This window comes from Gracilinanus agilis, chromosome 1 (assembly GCF_016433145.1).
Source record: "Gracilinanus agilis isolate LMUSP501 chromosome 1, AgileGrace, whole genome shotgun sequence".
Classification (NCBI taxonomy): Eukaryota; Metazoa; Chordata; class Mammalia; order Didelphimorphia; family Didelphidae; genus Gracilinanus; species Gracilinanus agilis.
The window spans coordinates 707235950-707257683 of record NC_058130.1 but is presented as its reverse complement, the minus strand read 5'-3'; the positions used below and the strand labels follow the sequence as shown (position 1 = coordinate 707257683).

The window sequence follows — 21734 nt, the reverse complement described above, 5'->3', positions numbered from 1 at the left end:
TCATTTCTGTCCCCTCCCTCCTTCCTTTCCCTCCCCTAAAGCAGAAGGGCAAGGGCTAAGCAAACAAGGTAAAATGATTTGCCCAAAATTTGAACCCAGGAAGTTCATACTCCAGGCCCAGTGTTCTATCCACTAAGCCACCTCCCTGCCCCATTCCCTGACTTTTTTCAAGTCCCAGCTAAAGTCCTTTCTTATACTGTAAGCCTTTCCCAATCCCTCTTTTAATCTGTTCTCTTTGCTAATTCTATCCTATTTATCCCTGATGTGCTTGTTTGTATGTACTTCTTTGTTGTTTGCTTATCTTCCCTCATTGGACTGTGAAGCTTCTAAAGAACAGGGACTGTCTTTTGATTCTTTATATTCCTAGCATTTAGCACTGTGCCTGCCTCAGAGTAAGGTGCTTAACAAATATTTATTGACTAACATTCCTCAATATGAGAACGTCTCCCAATAATAATCAATACTTAATCAGCAAATGAAGTGTCTACTATGTTCCATATTGATATAGAGACAAAAGGGTAAAGGCTTCTCCACTCAAGTTTTAAGTGACTATAAAGGGACATCTAGGAAGATAGAGTGCTCAGTCTGGAGTCAGGATGGGGTGGGGTGACTTGGGTTCAAATCTGATCTCAGATACTTTCTAGCTGTGTGATTCTGGGCAAGTCATTTAAGTCTAATTACCTAGCCCTTATTGCTCTTCTGTTTTAGAATTGATACTAAGACAGAAGGTAAGTGTTTTTAAAAAATACAAAACAATTTGTTAGGGATAGGGAGGTACCAACTACTAGAGTGTTCAGGAAAGGCCTCTTATAGGAGGTGACTTTTGAGCCAAACTCTGAAAAAAGCCAGGGATTTTAAAAGGTGGAAGTGAGAAGGAAATGCATTGTAGGCATGGGATAACTCCTGGGAGAAGGCACAGAGAGTAGGAGATGGAATTTTATCTTTAAGGAACACTAGAAGCCCCGTTTGTCTGGAATTAAAGGGATTGGGAATGATATGGACTAAGCTTGGAAAAGCTTCACAAAATCTGCTCCTCAGTAACAACCTTCCCCCTCAGACTTTGCATGGCACTATTTTATAATTCTAATGAACATATAGTAATTATATATTCTATAACTATTACATATTAATATATAATACATGCATAGGAGAGGTACATGCAGAGTGAGATGAAATAGATTTCTCTTTGGGATGGGGGAAAGTTGGATAGAGAGAAAGGAAGCCTTCATGAGGAAATTAGCATCTGAACTACTTCTTAAAAGATTGTGAAATAATAGTTTTAGATCTCAAAGTATCCTTAAGGGTTATTTTTACTGAGGAAAAAGGAAGCAAAAGATTTCAGTAGGTTGATCATATGAAATGTGGTGTATTCCAAAAAAACTGGTTTCATATCTTCGTTTTCTTCTTCCCCACGTTCCTAACAGTCTGATATCACATCTTCATTCTTTTCCTCCAGAGTTTTCTTTTTCCTAGATTCTTAACCATCTTCTTAAAGAGAACCCAAGAAAACCAGTGATGACAGCTAAACTCTTGCCGGCAAGACCACAGGTGAGCTGTCCTTCCTGAGATTCCATCACTTTGTCCTAATGTGACTTTGAATCTTCCCTTTGGCTGAAGGACTGCTCAGTAACTTTTTATTGACCAGAGACCTGAGCCCCAGTTCCCTCCCCCAGTATTGGGGGTAGGGGGGTCCTAAACTAGGATAAAGGCTTCCATATTGCTTGAAACCTCTCTATATCCAGTATCCATTCTCCCCAAGACAAATCAAGTTTCAGGAGAAAAGTCCTATCTGTGTCTTTCAGAACTTTTTTAGAAATTTACTTTTCAGGGGGCAGCTGGGTAGCTCAGTGGATTGAGAGTCAGGCCCAGAGATGGAAGGTCTTGGGTTCAAATCTGGCCTCAGATGCTTCCTAGCTGTGTGACCCTGGGCAAGTCACTTAACCTCCATTGCCTAGCCCTTACCACTCTTCTGCCTTAGAACCAATACCCAGTATTAGGTAGGTAAGGGGTTTAAAAAAAAAAAAGAAAGAAAATTACTTTTCCCTACATAGGGTCTCCTAGCTACGTGTTAGCCCTTACCTGGAGTTGGAGGAGGTAGTCTTATGCTCTTTTTCCTCTAAAATGATATCATAATCTCCTGAGAAAAAGAACAGAGATAACCATTGCAGTAGTCATTACACATGCATGTACCCCTTCCCCAATGCTTGTGCACATGCCTATATATACTTTGATTCATACCTAGATATGTTAATGAAAATACTTGTATTCCAAGCACCTCCAGTGGTAAACATATACCTGCAGAATCTTTACATCATCAGATTTTGTTCTCTTACCCTAACTAGTGGGGCCATTCTTAGAACTACATTAGAACTTGTTGTTTCAGGTAGACATGATATTTGAGGATGTGGCTGTATACCTTACCCAAGAGGAATGGAGCTGTCTAGGCCCTGCTCAGAGAGGCCTCTACAGGGATGTGATGCTAGAGAATTATGGGAACATTGTCTCACTAGGTAAGATCTTTCCCTCAGTACCCATATCTGAATCTCTTGGCTTTGTGAATAGTCAGGGGTATAAAGGATAAAGTCAGGTTCACAAATCAGATTCCCAATCATGTCTGAGCTCAGAAAATGCAAATTTCCCACTTGTTCCTAAGCTCCATAATGCTTGAAATGGATGAGTATCTTGGATCTCTTCCTAAGCTTTTCCATCTCCAGAATTGCTTGTTAGCGTCCTGACCCTGCTGCCCCAGGCATTAGAATCATAAAATCTCAGAGTTGTAAGGGAATTCAGAGACTTTCAGTAGTTATACCTAAACAGGAACCTTCTCACACCACTCTCTTTTCTTAAAGAACTCTAGTGATGGGGGTAATAAGTTCCTTCCTGAAACTGAGACAGCCAAGTGGCCATTTCCAACTATTAAGCAGCTTTTCCTTATATAAAAGGAAATATGTGCCTCTTTGCACCCTCTGCACTTTGGTAATAGTTCTAGTCATAAGGTTTAATAGGAACATCCCTAGATACCAAGTTCCCCACCCTTCTGATGGGAAGTAAATTAATTGTTCCCTCTGCTTAGGTCACCAAGTGTCTGACTCTTCACTTTCACTTAAGGTCATAGTCCTAAGACTCCTCCTCCAGATGATGCCTAGATTTTCCTGGAGCATTCCTGTCTTGATTTCTTTGGATATTGCTTTTCTCTCACCAGTCCCTACAGACGGAGGGACTGAAGCTGAGCTAAGCATAGTTTTTTGTACCCATACTATTTACTAGGTCTCATTCCTTTCTTTATAATCAGGATTTCCAGTGCCCAAACCTAATGTGATTTCCTTGCTGGAACGAGGGGAGGAGCCCTGGGTCTTAGATAAACAAGGAGCTAAGGAAAGAAATATTTTTAGAGACAACTGTTCAGGTAAGTGAGTGAAAATTTTTTTCCTTCATTCAGTAAGTGAACATATATTTACAGAGTACATCCTATTTTTTCAGTGTGTTACTAGGCAGGGGTCACAGTAGTGAGGTCAAAAAGACTTTACAGGTCATCTAGTTCAGGGTCCTGAGGGTCAGAGATAATATATGTTTTACCAAAGACCTAGTTAGTTTCCAGCCTTGAACTTAGGTCTCTTGGCTCCAAATCCAGGATTATTTCTGTTACACTACATAGCTGTGGTGTACTTCCAGGTATCGCAAAACAATCCAGTCTAGGAATGACTTTGTTATCAATAAGTAGTCTACTGAGAATCCTAAATTAATTGGTGATGTCTGAACCTAATGTAATTAAGGTTATCAGTCAGAGATTTTTGGTTTCTAAATAAATTTTTTGTCTTTTTTTTAAATCTCTTTCACTCTTCTAGAAATTCCTGTTGGGTGTAAGTCCAATCTTTGTTTTCCTTTGAGGTTTTGATACTAGATATTTTGTATGGAACTCCTTATGGTTGGGTTCTTTTTTTGTTTTTCAAATTTTCTAGCCTCTTTCTTAACTTTGGACCTTATGTTGGTGTTGGGCTCTGCTCACTTCTGAGGGAGAGAGAAGATATCTGGCCTGCTGAGCTAATTAGATCTGCCTGGGTTGAAACAGGGGGCGGGAGCAAATTACTAAGTGTGTTAGATTAGTTATCCTATCCTATCCTATCCTTTCTCTGATTTTCTTATTTTCTCTTCCTTTTCTCATTTGTAAATAAACTTCCATAAAAGTCATTTTGACTTGAGGTTATTCTTTAATTGGGGATTGACAATTATTCAATTCCCTGGTGACCAAACCTTTAATATTCACCCAACCAAAACCCCTTTTTACCCCTTACAGGCCTGAGCTTTTGCTTTCATAGCTCAATCTGGAGGCTTCCAAGTTTTCAGTGCCTCCAAAGTAGTGTAAGTTTATAGAAGTCTATTTCTTGCCCTTCTGGTCCGAGTTCTACAATTGCATGATCCAGGTTTGGATCTTTTGTCTTGTGTGCATTGGTGAATTTCAGGAGACTGTTGCTACACCGAGTCACTGTTAGCCTGATGGGAAATTCTGCAGTTTCAGAACAACTGAATTGACCAGTCCCTTCTGACCTTGATTTCTACTGCAGGCATATGTACAAGCTAAAAGTTAGAACTAAATTACCACTCTGCCCTGGCTCAAAGCCACATAGCTTAGTTTCTGAAATCTATTTTGTGTTGAGTTCTCAGCTAGGGCCCTGTGCTCAATCATGATCACTCTTCTCTGTACTAGATATATGACTCTGGACTGGGAATTGGGTGACAGAGCTATTAGATGGCACCCAGTCCTGCTTTCATGACTAATTTAGGAATCCCTGGGGATCTTTTTCTGTTCTTGTTCTCTATCTTAGTTCCCTTTTTGTCTCTGGATGCTAGACTCCTCTCAGTCCCATTGCTAACATGCTGTAGTCATGGCTAGTCCCTACCTCAGTGTTCCCAGACCTGTCTGTCTTCCTAAACTGCCCTGAGCTGGAAAAATAATTCATCATGACTTACTCTTAACTTTCTCGCTCAGAATTTAGTTTGGTGTGTTTTTCCTAGGTTGTTGTGGAGAGATGTGTTGTTAGACCCAAGTTAAACTGTTTCTTCTCTGCCATTTTGACTCTGCCTCTGCATAGAGACCTTAACATTAGAGAACCATAATAAATATGGAAAATGAATAAATTCTAGCATTAGATTATGGGTTAAGTTAAGCTGAAAAGTCAGGGAAAAGATCATTTGCCCATTATATTTACTATCTTTATTCTGTGAATACAGGGTTCAAGAATCCAAAGTGTTAGACTTACCCTTTTGTTTTAAGTTCAAGGGGCTAGGTCTAAAGGAAGTAGAAGATAATCTTGCATTTATTGAATCCCTCTAAGCAAGGAAATATTACAGATCAGTTGAATCCCAGAGATAGCTTCTGTTAGGAATAAAAAGGGGTCTGGCCAGAGTTATAAGTGTTTATTAATAGAATGAGAGAGTGAGAGTTGAGAGAGAAAAGAGATATAGCTACATTTCTCTTAAGGAAAGATTAACCTGAATAGGATCGATTCTTCATTTGGCTGGCTAAGGTTTTATATTTTTACTGCTGTAGCAGCATTGCAGCTATCCCATCTCTATTGTGGAAGTCCAGAGAGAGAGCAGTGTGCTTCCTGCCTGGGTTTTTCAAACGTTTCCCAGCCCATTCATTTTCACATGTCAAGCCTGTGGGCCAACTGTTCACCCTTCCTCCTTTGCTAGAACTGCCCAGGAGACATTAGCTCTGCCCTGTTGTCCCCACCTTAATTGCTGGCTTTCACATTGACCCTAGGGAGCAACCAGAGCTTAGATTCTATCCTCAAAAAAATGTTTTATAGCTAAAAGATTAATTTCTTTCAAATAAACTAAGACTTAGGGCTAAGATATCAATGTGTTGACTTCAAAATCTTTTCCTCTCTTAACTTTAAAGAAGTCATAACTTTATAGGATATTTTTCATCTTTGTGAAGCATGACCCATCAGCAATTTGCATAAAGCAATCTACATATACCAGGGCTTTACTAGAAGCAAAGAATTGCCCTTGTCATTAATATGAAATAGCTAATTTGCCTGTTACCTCTTTTGTTCAGTTCACCTCAGTGAATTTTTTCATATAATGGAAATTTACTTCCTTAAACTTCTAAAATTGCTGTTATTTTTAACATTTTGATAGTAATACTTCTTTTTAAAAAACCTTCTCTTTTAGAACTGATACTAAGTATCATTTCCAAGGCAGAAGAGGGCTAGACATTTGGGGTTAAGTGACTTGCCCAGGATCACACAGCTAGGAAATAACTGAGGTCAGATTTGAACCCAGAACCTTTCATCTCCAGGCCAGGCACTCTATCCACTGTGCCACTTATCTGCCCTGATAGGAATACTTATAAAATTCCGCCTCCTCCCCCCTTAAACTTTTCCCTAGTCAGACCACATCTAGAATATTATTTTCATTTCTGTACACCACATTTTAATAACTTTTTAAAAGTTGGATGACCAGAATGGTCAGAAAACCAGAGACTATGCCATTCAAGGATCAAGTGAAGAATGGTTTAGTCTAGGGAAGACAGTTTGACTTCATTTATTTAAAGTGCTATTATGTGGAAGACATAGTAGAATTGTGATGCTTGGTTTCAAAGGACAGAACTAGGAGTGGTGGCGGCTGGAAGGTTGCAAAGAAGCAGATTTTGACTCTGTTTAAGAAACTTCCTATTTATTAGAGCTGCCCTCAGTTGGATAGGCTGCTTCTGAAGGTAGTAAATCCCTATCATTGGAGGCCTTCAAACAGAATCTGGGTAATTCTTAATTAGGAAGAATTCCTATTTAGGTGAAAGTTGGATTAGATGGCCTATGAGGTTTCTTTCCGTTCTAAAATTGTATAATTCTAAACAAAGTGTACTACACATAGTTAAGCCTTTTCTCAATGTCTAATAGTAGTTGTCATAAACATTAGTTATTGGAAGAGCACAGGTCTTGCCATCAGGAAACCTCAAATTTAATCATAGTCTTGTCATTATTTCAATATATTACCTTGAGTGGGTCATAAATTCTCTGAACCTCATTTTCTTCCTCTGAGTTGTTAGATATTGGACTAAGCAAAGAGGTTCTTAACCTTTTTGTGTGTCATTTTGTGACCCTTTTGGCAGTCTACTAAAACCTATGAACCCCTTTTCAAAGTAATGTTTTTAGGTGAACAAAACAAAATACAGAATTACAAAAGAAACCTATTATAGTTTAAATTCAGTTATATGTTTTAAAAACAAGTTTAAAATCCCCAGGTTAAATTCTGGACTAAAGAATTTATTGACTTACTGATGACTCTGGCATTCTATAATTTTATGATTCTTTGTCTTCCCAAAAGAGATTCACTTCATTAATTTTGTCTTATCCTTGCCTGAATAGTTTACTTTGATGCAATCTGTAATATTGAATTTTGTATTTATTTCAGTTCATGAAACCAACACTGAGAATTTATCCCAGAAGCTGGAACCTTCTAAAGAAAGGAAATTTCATGGAATGGTGTCCAAAAGAATTATTGGGGATGACTTCCAGGGACTTGACTTTGGAGAAACCTGGGACTATGAAAGAGCATTAGACAAACATAAAAAAAATCTTACAGTTGGGATAAGGAAGAATTCCTTTTGCCAAGAGAGTGGTCTCAGACCAAACAAGATCTCTAAAAAAACTTTTATGGGTCAGAGAAATCAAAAGTGTAATGAATTTCAGGAAAGTTTCAGCCTGGGCTCAAACCCTGTCAGGCATGAGAACATTCCTACAGGAGAAAAACTCTATCAAGATATTACACATGACTTAAATTTCAAACAGAATTCAAACTTGGTTAAATATCAGAGAATCAATGTGAGTGGGGAATCATGTAAATCTAACATATATGGGAAAGCATTCAGAGAGAGTTCAACCTTTATTGAACGTCAGAAAATTCATAGTGGAGAGAAACCCTATGAGTGTGATAAATGTGGGAAAACTTTCAGTCAGAGCTCAAACCTTATTGATCATCAGAGAATTCACACAGGAGAAAAGCCCTATGTCTGTAAAGAATGTGGGAAAGCTTTCAGGCAGAGCTCTAACCTCATCAAACACCAGAGAATTCACACAGGAGAAAAACCTTATAAATGTAATGAATGTGGGAAAGCCTTTAATCAAAGTTCTAATCTCATTAAACACCAGAGGATTCACACAGTAGAAAAACCCTATGAATGTAATGAGTGTGGGAAAACCTTCAGTCAGAGCTCACATCTAATTAGCCATCAGAGGATTCATACTGGAGAGAAACCCTACGAATGCAGTGAATGTGTTAGAGCCTTTAGTACCCGATCATCTTTTATACAACATTGTACAATTCATACTGGAGAGAAACCCTATAAATGTAATGAATGTGGAAAAACCTTCAACCAGAACTCCAACCTTACTAAGCACCAGAGAATTCACACTGGAGAGAAACCCTATGAATGTAGTAAATGTGGCAAAACCTTCAACCAGAACTCCAACCTTACTAAACATCAAAGAATTCATACTGGGGAGAAACCCTACAAATGTGATAAATGTGGAAAAGCTTTCAGTGTTCGTTCATCTTTTATGCAGCATCATAAAATTCACATTGGTGAGAAATCCAACAATCAATTTTAAAACCTTCAGCCAGCACTTTTTAACCTTAATAAACATCAAAGAATCCACCATGGGGAGAAACTTTGCAAATGTGATAAATGCGAGGAAGCCTTCAGGATAGGTTTATTCTTTATTTCACATGTTAGAAAGCACAGTGCCAAAAACGCTCCCTGAGAGTAAGAAATGGAAAAAAAACCTTTAAATTTAAGAAATTTGGGAAAGCTTTTAGCCAGAATGGAGACATTCCTTGGCATTAGAGTTGTTATACTGGTGATAAACCCTGTGTATGTGATGATTTTTTTTGGAACTTTATTTGATACAATAGTGGAAAATCTATGATTATAATGAATAGTGCAAAGGACATCAGAAAGAGCTCTCATTTTAGAAAATATCTGAAAGTTCATACTGGAGCAAAACTGACTCTAGAAGAAACCTTTAGAAGCCACTTGGGCTTTATTTAAAGTGATAAAAGTTATGCCATTGAAAAAGTAAATCCTTTGAATGTAGGAAAATCTTCAGTAAGAGTTCTAGGGGATTCACAGTTAAGTGAAATCTTATAATGAAGATATTTGGATATATAGAAGGACCTGTGATTTCATCAGAGTGAAGTCTATTACCTTTCTGACTTCATAGACAATTTCTGGGAGGCAGCATTTGAACCTAGATTTTTCTAACTCCATTCTTGGTACTCTCTCCACTATACCACACTATCTCTAACTTGAAATGAAGATAATAGTTAGCTGATGTAGCACTTAAAAGTTTGTAAAGTGCTTTATAAGTAATTTTATTTGAGTTTCCAATAACCTTGTTATGTACTACAAGTATTGTTCCCATTTTATAAATTAAATCTACTCAGTGAAATAAACAACTTATCCACGGTCACATACTTGTAAGAGTTAGGATTTAAACCAAAACCGACTTGAGATCAAGTCCATGCCTTTCCTGATCAACATGAACTATACATGTACCATATATCATAGCATCTAAGTGTTTTAAAGGAAAAGTTTACCTAAAAACCAGAACACTTCAGTAGTAAGAAATTAGTAAGTCCCTGACATTCCTCTTTCAGAACTTAATTTATTTAAATATAAAAGAACAAGAAGATCATTGTAGATCTAATGATGTTAGCAAAACTAGATTTGATAAATCTGTATGATTATGGAATAGGTGTAATCAGGGTATACTTTTTCTTTTAGAAAATTTAAAAAATATTTTATTTTCCAATTACATGTAAAAACAACCTTAACATTCTTTAAAACGATTTTTGAATTTGAAATTCTCTCCCTCCATTCCCTCTCCCTCCTTTGGTAAGGTAAACAATTTGATATAGATTTACATGTATAGTTATACAAAACATTTCCATATTAGCCATGTGAAAGAAAACAAAAAAATCTCAAGAAAAATAAGTAAAAGTATACTTCAGGCTTTATTCAGACTCCATTCTTTCTCTGGAGGTGGATAGCATTTTTCATCATAAGTCCATCAGAACTGTCTTGGATCATTGTATTGTCAAGAATAGTTGTCATTCATAGTCAATTGTTGTACAATACTGCTGTTACTGTGCACATTGTTCTCCTCGTTCTGCACCTTTCACTTTGTACAGTTCATATGTCTTCCCAAGTTTTTCTGAAATAATACTGTTCATTTCTTAGAGTGTAATAGTATTCCATCACAATTATATACCACAACTTATTCAGCTATTCCTCAATTGATAGCCATTTCCTCAATTTCCAATTCCTTGCCACCACAAGAAGAGCTGCAATAAATATTTTTGTACATATATAGGTCCTTTTCCTTTTTCTTTTATTTCTTTGGGATATAGACCTAGTAGTGGTATTATTGGGTCAGAGTATGCAGTTTTATAACCTTTTGGGCAGAGTTCCAGATTGCTCTCCATGAGTTCACAACTCCACCAATAGTGCATTAGTGTCCCAGCTTTCCCCTATTTCCTCCAACATTTGTTATTTTCCTGTTCTTGTCATTAGCCAACCTAATAGATATGAAGTGGTAACTCAGAGATGTTTTAATTTGCATTTCTCTAATCAATAGAGAATTATTTCATACAGACTTTTTCTATGTGAAAAAGTGCTTATTTTTAAAGGCAGCTAGGTGGTGCAGTATATGGAGCACTAGGCCTGGAATCAGAAAGACATCTTCCTGAAGTCAAATTCAGTTTCAGAAACTTTTGAGGTGTGTGACCCTGGGCAAGTAACTTAGCCCTGTTTGCCTCAGTTCCTTATCTGCAAAATGAGCTGGAGAAGAAAATAGCAAATCACTTCAGTATCTCTGCCAAGAGAACCTAAATGAGGTCCTAAAGAATTGTACATAACAACAAAGTGCATTTTTAAACTTCAGGTACTTTTGTGAACTTGAAAGTGTTCTAGGACATAAAGAACTAATAAATAAAATGTAGAAAAGCAAAAATATTAAGGGTATCCTTAATGTAACATTAACAAAGAGGGAAAATGGGAAAAAGGGGTATGGACCATATGGGACCATAACATTCTAATTAGATCAAACAGCAAAGCATAGAAACAATTTTTAATTTTCCTTAAGAAAACGAACGGTAGAAATCTGGCCTCAGATAATTCCCGACTGTGTGACCCCGGGCAAGTCACTTAACCCCCATTGCCTACCCTTACCATTCTTCTGCCTTGGAGCCAATACACAGTATTGACTCTAAGATGGAAGGTAAGGGTTTTAAAAAAACCAAAAAATAGTGGGGGCAGTTGGATAGCTCAGTGGATTGAGAGCCAGGCCCAGAGACAGGAGGAGGTTCTAGGTTCATATCTGGCCTTAGATACCTATTAGCTGTGTGACCCTGGGCATCAGATCACTTAAAGTAGAAGGCAAGGGTTTTTAAAAAAGAAAATGAACAGTGAAACATCTAAAATTTATGAGCAGTCCTTAGAGAAAAATATATCTCTCTGAAAATGGAAGAGGACTGACAAAATGTATGCAATAAAAGTAGAAAGTAATAAATTTCCAAAACAGCATGAAAAGAAAATGTATTAGAAAACAAAGGAGAAATAAAATTTAGGGGGGAAAGTCTTTAAAAATGATGGTTAAACCAAATCCTGGATTTTTGAAAGAATATAAAAATCAAGAAACCATTAGCTAATATGGCCAAAGAAAGAAAAAATTTTAAATGCCAGATTCAATGAGTATGAATTTGTAACAGATAGGAAAGAGAGATTATCAGAAATTACCATTCTAAGTTAAAACTGAGAATTTAAAAGAAATTTCTCAAGCATTTATTTCCAAGCACTATGTTACACCCTGGAAATACAAAGGCAAAAAAATAATTCCCTAGGCCTTCCATTCAAGGAAATAACATGTACATTGGCATAAAATTATAAAATAAAATCAGAAACAACCTTCACTTAGGAACTGATGTTTAAGCTGAGCTTTGAAAAAAGCTCAGGATGCTAAGTAAATGAGAGAGAAGTACATTATAAACAGCAGAAAATCTACAAAAGTATGGGAATGAGATACCAGAATTGAGAAACAGTAAGAAGGTCATTTCAACTAAACCTAAGAATGGGTGAAAAAAAAAGTTGTTCTTTCAGTCATGTCCAGTTCTTTTTTTGTGTTTTATTGGCAAACATATTTGCCATTTCCTTCTCCAATTAATTTTATAGATGAGGAAACAGGTAACCTGGGTGAAGTGACTTGCCAAGGTCACAGCTAATGTCTGAGGTCAGATTGAGTTTAGGAAGATAAAGTTTCCCTGTCTCCAGGCCCAAAACTCTATTCTCTGAGCCATCTAGCTATCCTAGTTTGTAAGTAGTTTGAAATAAACCTGGAAAAAAATGCCAAAGCCAGATTGTGAAAGGCTTTATTTTTCCCCCAATTAAATGTAAATTTAAAAAAAATTCATATTTAAAAAATATTTTGAGTTCCAAATTTACTCCCACTTTCCCACCCTCTCACCTCCATTCCCTCTTATTCCTCCCCACTTCCTGAAAGGGTAAGCAATCTAATAAAGATTTTACATGTGTAATCATGTAAAACATTTTCCCATATTAGTCTTTTTATGCTAAAGATCTCAAAAAAAGAAAGTAAAATATAGTATAGCAGAGAGGAGAGTTAATCCTATCTTCACACTGGGAATAAATTAACATCTCACCTTGTATACCAAGATAAGGTCAATATGGGTACGTGATAGTGAAGGGTTTTAAATGCCAAACAGGTTTTTATTGGATCCTTAAGGTAATTAGGATCAACTGGAATTTACTCAGTAGTGTATGGTATGGTCAGACCTGTGCTTAGTAGTAACATATAAATAACTACCTACATTTTAAAATATATGTCCCTTTTAAGAATTTCTGTAAGTGAACATTAAGTCCCTACTATGTGCCAAGCAGTGTGCTAGGTGCTGGGGATTCAAAAAGTGGCAAAAGACAGTCCCTGCCTTTAAGGCACCTTTAAGGTGGTGGGAGGGACTTAAATTATTTTTAATATGGTCAGTGAAACTAGCCAACTTGGGAGTTAAGTTTAAGTTCCATGTCCATAGTGGAACCAAGATGGGAGGAAGGTAGATTTTTATCAAACCTGGTCATTATAATTCCACAGCATTCAGTGTCAATTGTTTTGTTCCTTCCACTTACATTGTTGTAGTCATTGATGCAGGCATGCCATGCTGGATGATCCTGTGCCAGTGTCTCCTGTGTCTCATAATTGATACCAAAGTTCTTCAGAAAGACCTTTAGAGTGCCTCTTCTGACTTCTATGTGGGCTCTTGCCTTGTGTAGGTTCCCCCAAAAATAGTTATTTAGGCAAATGTAGGATTATCATTTGATTAATGTGGCCAGCACATCAGAGTTGCATTCCTTGCAGTAGAGTTTGAATGCTTGGTATTTCAGGGCTATAAAACTGTACATACCCTTTGACCCAGCAATTCCACTACTAAGTCTGTATCCTGAAGAAATAAAAAAAAAAAGAAAAAGAAAGAAAAAGGAAAAGGACCTATCTGTATAAAAATAATTATATCAGCTCTTTTTGTGGTGGCAAGAATTGGAAATTGAGAGGATACTCATCATTTGGAGAATGACTGAACAAATTGTGGCATATGATTACAATGTAGAACTATAAGAAAAGGTGAGGAAGATAGTGTCAGAAAAAAACATGACAAGACCTATATAAACTAATGCAAAGTGAAGAGAGGAAAACTAGGAGAGCATTGTGCATAGCAACAGCAATATTATACTGATGATTAACTGTGAAAAACCTGACCACTCTAATCAATACAGCAATCAAAGACAATTCCTTTTGAGGGTTTAATGTAAAGGGTGATCTATGGATCCTTTCAATGTCTATTTTGCCCTCTTGTTAAAGAACATCAGGGCAGTTTCCTTGGATAATTTCTTGTAATACGGTGTCCAAATTTCTATTAATTTCTGATTTTTCAGGAAGACCAGTAATTCTCAAATTGTCTCTTATAGACCTGTTTTCTTGATCTATTATCTTCTCATTGAGATATTTCATGTTTTCTTCTATTTTGTCAGTCTTTTGACTTTGCTTTATTGATTCTTGCTGTCTTGTGAAATCATTGGCTTCTACTTGCCCAATTCTAGCCTTTAAAGACTGGTTTTCAGCTATAATCTTTTGTTGTTTTTTTTTCTGTCTGGTCTATATGATTCTTCATAGCTTCCAGCTAGTCATTTCTGGTCTTCAATGTGCTTATCATTTCATTTGATTTCTGAACATCAATTTCCAATTGTGAAATTCTGCCTTTTAAACTGTTATTTTCTTTTGGAATTATTTCCCACTCTTCCAGATCTCTTCCATCTTCTCATGATCTCAGTTTTGAAATCTTCAAGAGCTTGTGATCAATTTTCATTTTTTGGGGAAAGTTTGGATGTCTTTAATTGTTTGTCCTCCTCTGTTTTCTGGGTTTTTTCTGTGCAGAAGTTATCAAGTGTTAGAGCTTTTTTCTTGGTCTTTTTGGTGTTTATTTCTTGCCTTGCTTGGCATCATTATGCTTTCTCAGCCAGAAGTCTAAGTAAGGCAAGTGGTTTCTCTTTGTATGGAGCTAAGGAGAAGTTTTTGCCTGAGACTACTTTGTGAGTCTCCTGGCTTCCACATCTGCTAGGCTTCTGCTGTCGGTGGCCTCTCTCAGCCTCACTTCTGTGCCCAAGGTTTGCGCTCCCCAGCCTCCTGGGTCTCTGGTCTAGCTGTTTTCAGGGTCAAGCCTCCATGCTCCTAGTTGGCTGCCCAGAGCCTGGAAATTGGCCTATGCTTGCTCCTCCACCTGAGTTTTTCTCCTGAGTTTCAGCTCGCTGAGCTGCTTCCACTGTCTACTGCCTCTCTCAGCCCCACTCCCGTGCCCAAGGTCTGCACTCTCCAGCCTCCTGGGGTCTCAAGTCTTGCTGCTCTCAGGGGCAAGCTTGTAGTGGTGCCAGTTAGCTACCAAGGAGTTAGATTTTGCATCCCCACTCACTCTAACTCTGGTGCCCAGCCTCTGACTCTGGTACTTTGATACTGCACCCTATTGTGGGGTCCCTTATTTCATCTAGATTTGGGTTTTTTGTCCTTTGGAGGTATGCTGGTGGTCAGTAGTGAGGAGAGTAAAAGTGCCCTGCTTCTACTCTGCAGCCATCTTAACCCAGAAGTGATCAAAGACAATTCCAAAGGATTCATAATGAAAAACTGCTATCCACCTCCAGAAAGAGAATTGATGAACTGAATGAGAATTGAAATATAATTTTCTCACTTTGTTTTCTTTTTCCTTTCTGTTCCTTCCTTCCTTCCTTCCTTCCTTCCTTCCTTCCTTCCTTCCTTCCTTCCTTCCTTCCTTCCTTCCTTTCTCTCTCTCTCTCTGTCCTTCCTCTCTCTCTCTCTCTCTCTCTCTCTCTCTCTCTCTCTCTCTCTCTCTCTCTCTTTCATCTGGAAATATAGGCATATTTGGAGATATTTGGGGTTTGGTTCCAAACTACTGCAATTAATGTGACTATCTCAATAAAGAGGGTCACACAATTCTCCTAGCACATATAAAAATTATGTTTACACTATATTATAATCTATTAAGTGTGTAATAGTATTGTGTCAAAAAGTGTATGTACCTTAATCTAAAAAATGCTTTCTTGCTAAAAAATGCTTGTTGTTTGTCCTTTGTTTTTGAAAAGGACCAATGACATCTCAGGGTGATGATTTCACTTATGCATGAACTGGATTTAGTGAGGCAGAGTTGCACAAAGTCATCAGCCTCACTCTTCTAGAGTTTTTGAAGTTCAGTGGCAAGACAAAAGTTAAGATGACTGATAATGGTTTGGGATACAGTAAATGACCTTGGCTTCCCTAAATGCTCCACAGTACCTGCTTCTGCTGCCTTCATGGCCATAAGAATAAATCATTCTCATCTTCCCCTTCCAAAGGGGAGTGGGATAGAACTTCACATGCTTTGGGTAGACTCCTCCACCAACACACTAACAGATTTGAGGCCTATTGGTTACCCTCAGCCTAGTTTAGCACTCCTTGCCAAGATGGTTTACTGGGATGTGGCCACTATGCATGCTCTTCTTGGATCCACAGGTGAGAACTGGGTAGCAAGTGGACCCCAAAGGAGGAAAGCAATCTTAAGAAGGCCTTGGTAAGTCCTTACACTGGTGATACTAATCTTAGTACCCTTTGTCAACTGGGTTTTCTGCAAGTTTTAAGTTTGCCCCTTCCTCTTGAGAACTCAAGTACCAGGCACACCTGTTTTGGATTGAACTATAGACCTTGAAGTGTTTGGAGACCCCAGTTTGGGTGGGACTGGTAGGCAGAGTCAAAGGTTGAGTACCCTTATTTGTCTTTGTAGCTTCTCCCACTGTATTAAAGTCCTCTCTCAGGAAATCTGGTTTGGCCTTTTCTCCCTGATACTCCAGCTGCTTTGCAGCTTGTCTATGCGTGCTCATTGTACCAAGTTCTCCAGAAGGTATAAAAGACCCCCATGTTCTGTCGCTTTTAGGAGAATCATCTTGCGAGGTACATTCTCCCAGAGCAGGGGTTGGCAACCTTTTTGGTTGTGAGAGCCATAAACGCCACATTTTTTAAAATGTAATTTCGTGAGAGCCATACAGTGCTCACAGTGTGTGCTCCTGTAACAGTGCCTGAAAAAAAAATTGACTTTATGGCTCCTGCAGAAAGAGCCATATCTGGCCCTCAAAAGAGCCAGATATGGCTCGAGAGCCATATGTTGCCGACCCCTGTCCCAGAGATACTGTCCCCAGAGCCCCAGGGTTCCTACTCTGTATAGTGTTCTGGCACTTGGCTCTGTGTAGCAGCCAGTTATTTGCACCTATCTCTTTCCTAATTAAAGATCTGTTTTTTGCTGACTACTTGAGTAATCTGTGTTATTTTCAAGTTAACACCTTGAATACCCCATACACTAAAGAATGTTAACCATCATCTGAACCTTCAGTGAGTTGTAATCCTTTTGCTGGTGAAGGGTATCCCTCAATGTTTATTGACTTCTAACTTATCTGAGTGGTGGTTGCTAAAGACTGGTGTGAAAAGAGAAACCGATTCTCTTAGTTTATTTTAATGTAATCAATCAGCAACCTTTAATTTAATCAAATCAAGAATTTGAAGTACCTCTACTTAGCATTTGGGAAATCTCTAGGTAAAAGAGTTCACAAGTCACTTACTAATTCACCACCCCCAAAGACCACAAGCACTGCCTGGTCTTCGGCAGTGCTAGGCAAATTGGGAGATGCAATTGGTTCCTGTAAAGAGGGGGAGAGACAGGAAGTGATGTGGAAAAGGTGGGATAAAAGGCAATTGATTCACTCTACACTGGTGAGCTGAGCTGAAGGGAGATTCTTCTTGGGTGTGGTCACGTTGTCCTAGACTTGTCCTTGACTGGAGCTTTCTACAGTGGAGAGGCTTCCTGGGTGAGTGACTTGAGCTGAAGGAAGAGGCTTGTGTTGGTAGATTTCTGACTGAAGATACCACTGGGACTTCCACGTGGAGATCAGGACTTGAGGGAGCCCTTGCTGGGGGCTGAGCCAGACTTCACCAGATCAGCACTTAGGTGGGTAGGCTAGACAAGGCTCTGTCTCCTTCCTACATTTCCCACTTTCAGTATCTCTACCTTGTTGTAAATAAAAGCTGCTAACAGTTATTTTTTTTTAAACCCTTGTACTTTGGTGTATTGTCTCATAGGTGGAAGATTGGTAAGGGTGGGCAATGGGGGTCAAGTGACTTGCCCAGGGTCACACAGCTGGGAAGTGTCTGAGGCTGGATTTGAACCTAGGACCTCCTGTCTCTAGGCCTGACTCTCACTCCACTGAGCTACCCAGCTGCCCTGCTAACAGTTATTTTTAACTTAAAGGCTAATATCTTATAAATGGTGACCACAATAATTATTTTTTAACTCATAAATTTAGTCAAACCATTTTTAACCCTTACACTGGGATGTCTGTGGCAGTTTCTTAAAATAAGACGTCAATGAATATTGTTACATAGATTGACTTCCTTTTCACTTGAACATTTAGAGGCCATTGTAGGATTATTAATTGGCTTAATTTCAATATTTTGCCTCAGGGAATAGGGAATCCAAGGAGAGAGGGAGCAAGACAGAACGACTGATCAGTGGAGCAGTCACAACACACACATTTATCGATTGTTTGCCTTTTTATATAGGGGTACCCCAAAATGATTACACCTGTAACATCAAAGATCACTGATCACAAATCACCATTAGTAGATAAAATAATAATAGAAAAGTTTGAAATATTGTAAAAGTTACCAAAATGTGACACAGAGATACAATGTGTAACACTCTATTGGAAAAATGATACCAACAGACAGGGCTGCCACAAATCTTTTCTTTGTAAAAACACAATTATCTGCAAAGTGCAATAAATTGAAGCACAATAAAACAAGGTATGCCTGTATATTTTGCATGATTTAGTATGTATAATTGATATAATGTTGCTTCCCTTCTCAGCAGATGGGGAAGGGAGAAAATTTTGGAACTCAATTTAAAAATAAAGTTTTGAATAATAATTTAAAAAAAGGCTAAAAGAAACAGAAATATAAGTTGGAAATCAGACTGCAGAGGGCTTACTAGAATTCAGTGAAAAGTAGAGCATAAATTATAGATGGCTTTCTCAGAGCTGAGTCACAAAAGATATAGGATGAGAGCAGGAAGAGATAGATAAAGTGAGGATTTTTTAAGAATAGAAGAGACATGGGCATGTTTGTAGTCAACAAGAAAGCATCCAGTAGGCAGGGAGATATTGAAGATTATTAGTGAGAGTGGGAATAATAAAGAGAAGAATCTACAGGAGAAGATAGGATGGATTAGGATAACTTGTGAATGTAGAAGCTTTTGTATTGGCAAAAAGTGCCATCTCTTCATGTAAGATGGATGAAGGAGGAGATAATGGGAAAACAACAGTTGAGTGCTGTGAGTTGAGGAGGTAAAAAGAAGTTGCTCTTGCAAATGGCTTATTTTTTAAAGGGAATTTTACTATTTGGATTGGGAATCAAGTTGAGGATTATATGCTGGTGACGTTATTTCTACATTTTTTTTTAAACCCTTAATTTCGGTGTATTGTCTCATAGGTGGAAGAGTGGTAAGGGTGGGCAATGGGGGTCAAGTGACTTGCCCAGGGTCACACAGCTGGGAAGAGGCTGAGGCCAGGTTTGAACCTAGGACCTCCTGTCTCTAGGCCTGACTCTCACTCCACTGAGCTACCCAGCTGCCCCTATTTCTACATTTTGCCTGCATGGTGGGAAGAACTATTTTAATCTTGGGTTTTGCTATTAATAGGCAATAAGATTATTGGATATGTCCAACAGCTTTATTAGCATAATACTTTTGGGGGAGAGTGGTGGGCTTTTTTTCCAGCCTTGTGATTTTATTAGTGTGAGACTTCCTCAACCAATGTGACAAACAACTCTTCTGTAATTTACAGACCTGAGGCACTGAGAGGATAAGTGATTTTCTTGTCTAATTTCACACAACTAGTATATGTCAAAGGCAGTATGTGAATATTGCTCTTTCTTATGATGGGACCAATTTTATATCCACTACATCATAAGCTATTATTAAATACAAGGTAAACAATGTTACAATGATCAAAGAGTTAAATTTGCAGGAGGGGTGATGTGACAAGCAGGCTTGGGCAAAAACTAGCTTAGGTCTGAGGATAGAAAGACTTATGATAGGTGAATCCTGGCAAACTGAAAAGACTTTTATTAGTCGATAAGTATTTATTGAATACAGCACTGGAGATACAAAGAAGTACAAAAATCTTGTATGTAATAGACACATACCAAAAAAAATTATATATATATATATATATATTAGATGGAAGGCAATCCAAAAGGGGAAGGCATTAGAAATTGAGGATATGGGGAATAGGATAAAGTCTCCTGCAGATGGTGGTATCTGAATTTAGCCTTGAAGGAAGTTGGAGAATTTAAGTGGCAGAAGTAAAGAGGAGCATCCCAGCCAGAATAGCCAATGCAAAGGCAAGGAGATGGGAAATGGATTATCTGTGTCCCAGCTCTTCCTTGGCAGGGGAAATAGTAACATTCTACAAATTATTTGTGATTGAGCTTGACTGGAAAAGGGAGAAGAAAAGAAAGATCATCACAGATGGAAGATAGGGTAGATGTAAGGAAGTATTTGGGGCATTAGTGTTCAGATAAGATTATGACGCATCTTATGGGATGAGTAAAGGGAGAGATAGTGTCAGAGGGATCTCAGCTTCCACTGAGTACACTGGAGTTTTTCAATGGGAAATATAATTAAGGAGATAGTAAATAAGTATGCTCTGATTGCTTTTCCCTGTCAGTTTATAGGAAAGTCTGGTTATATCTTTGCAAAGACATTTGATCCTCAGATTTCCATGAAATAACTAGATCTGATCTGGAGCTGTGACAAAAGATCAGTGGAGGTGTGGAGCTAAAGGGAGAGGAAAGCAAATGGATGAACATGTTTGCTGTTTGGGTGTTGTGTTTAATGGCACATAGATCCCTGCAATGAAGGTTTTAAATTGGGATGTGGATTGACTCATTCCTGTAATGGTCATAAACTAGCCAATGACAGGTTATACAGTCTAGTCCTTATACTTCCAGGAAGCTATGATTCTGGAAATGTTGCTTTAAACTGAAAAAAATCTAAACTATTCCCAATATTCCCATAGAAATAATGTTAAAATAGGAACGGTGCTTTGCACATATAGTTCAAGGATCCACAACTTCATCCACATGGGTACTAGATTCCCTCCATGCATCTCACTGCAATGCTCTGAAAGCTACATCTTCCCATGGGAGGCCATGTTGTAGTTCTTCCCAAAACCAAAAAACTTTTGGATGTTACTTGTACCAGTTTAGATGTGAAGTAACAGAAATTACCATTTTATATCAGAAGACTCCTTATTAATATGGCAAATGAACCAGGCAATTGATTTTGAATTTATTTATACCCCTGCCATCAAAGACTCCACCACTAGTAAAACACTTCCAATACACTCAGTCCGATGTAGATCTGCAAAGGGAAGAATGTAATTGTATCTAGTGGTGCAGAAAGGCATTTAGAAATGAGGGCCATATGATGTAACAAAGTTGGGTTTGTTGTTTGGACTCTGAAAATGAAGCCAAGATAGCAGAATTCACAAATGAAAGAGCATTGCTTCTTCATGAAGAAACTAGACTTTTTTTGATTCTATATAACAATAAAGCATAGAACTGAAGATGATAGTATTCTAAGTGTAAGGACTTTAAAGCACTGTCTTGATTTTCTTCAACCCATTCTTCATTCCCTTTTCACAGGCTATCAGCAACAGCCATAACAAAACTTTTTATTTGGCTCCCTGCTTGAATTTTATGTTGGAATCAATTTTATAAACAACTTATGTTTCAGTTAATTAAAAAGCGAATGGACATAATGAAGTAAAAGCAAAAATCTTAACATTAATTTGGGTAAACCTTGTTTAAATGAAAAACGAAAGAATGTTTTGTTCCTAGTGCACATAAGAGTATTAGTTGAGAAAACAATTCAATGAACTTAATATATCTTGCTCTTTAAATACCTACATGTATGTCTTTTTACTCAGCTATGTTTGCAAGTTTACTTTTTCCATCTTAGTACTCAAAATAGTTACATTTAAGGGAATATTAAAATTTGCTTTCTGAGTTAAACTC

The 21734-nt window shown here is 37.9% G+C and overlaps 1 protein-coding gene across 1 annotated transcript; it reads left to right on the top strand.

Moving 5' to 3' along the window:
- Window positions 1-2389: 2389 nt before the first annotated feature.
- LOC123256156 (zinc finger protein 501-like) lies at window positions 2390-8750 on the top strand. The gene is made up of 3 exons (XM_044684841.1): window positions 2390-2510; window positions 3293-3406; window positions 7417-8750. The coding sequence occupies exons 1-3, from the start codon at window positions 2390-2392 to the stop codon at window positions 8610-8612; spliced, it is 1431 nt and encodes a 476-aa protein (XP_044540776.1). The 3' UTR covers window positions 8613-8750.
- The last annotated feature ends 12984 nt before the right edge of the window (window positions 8751-21734 follow it).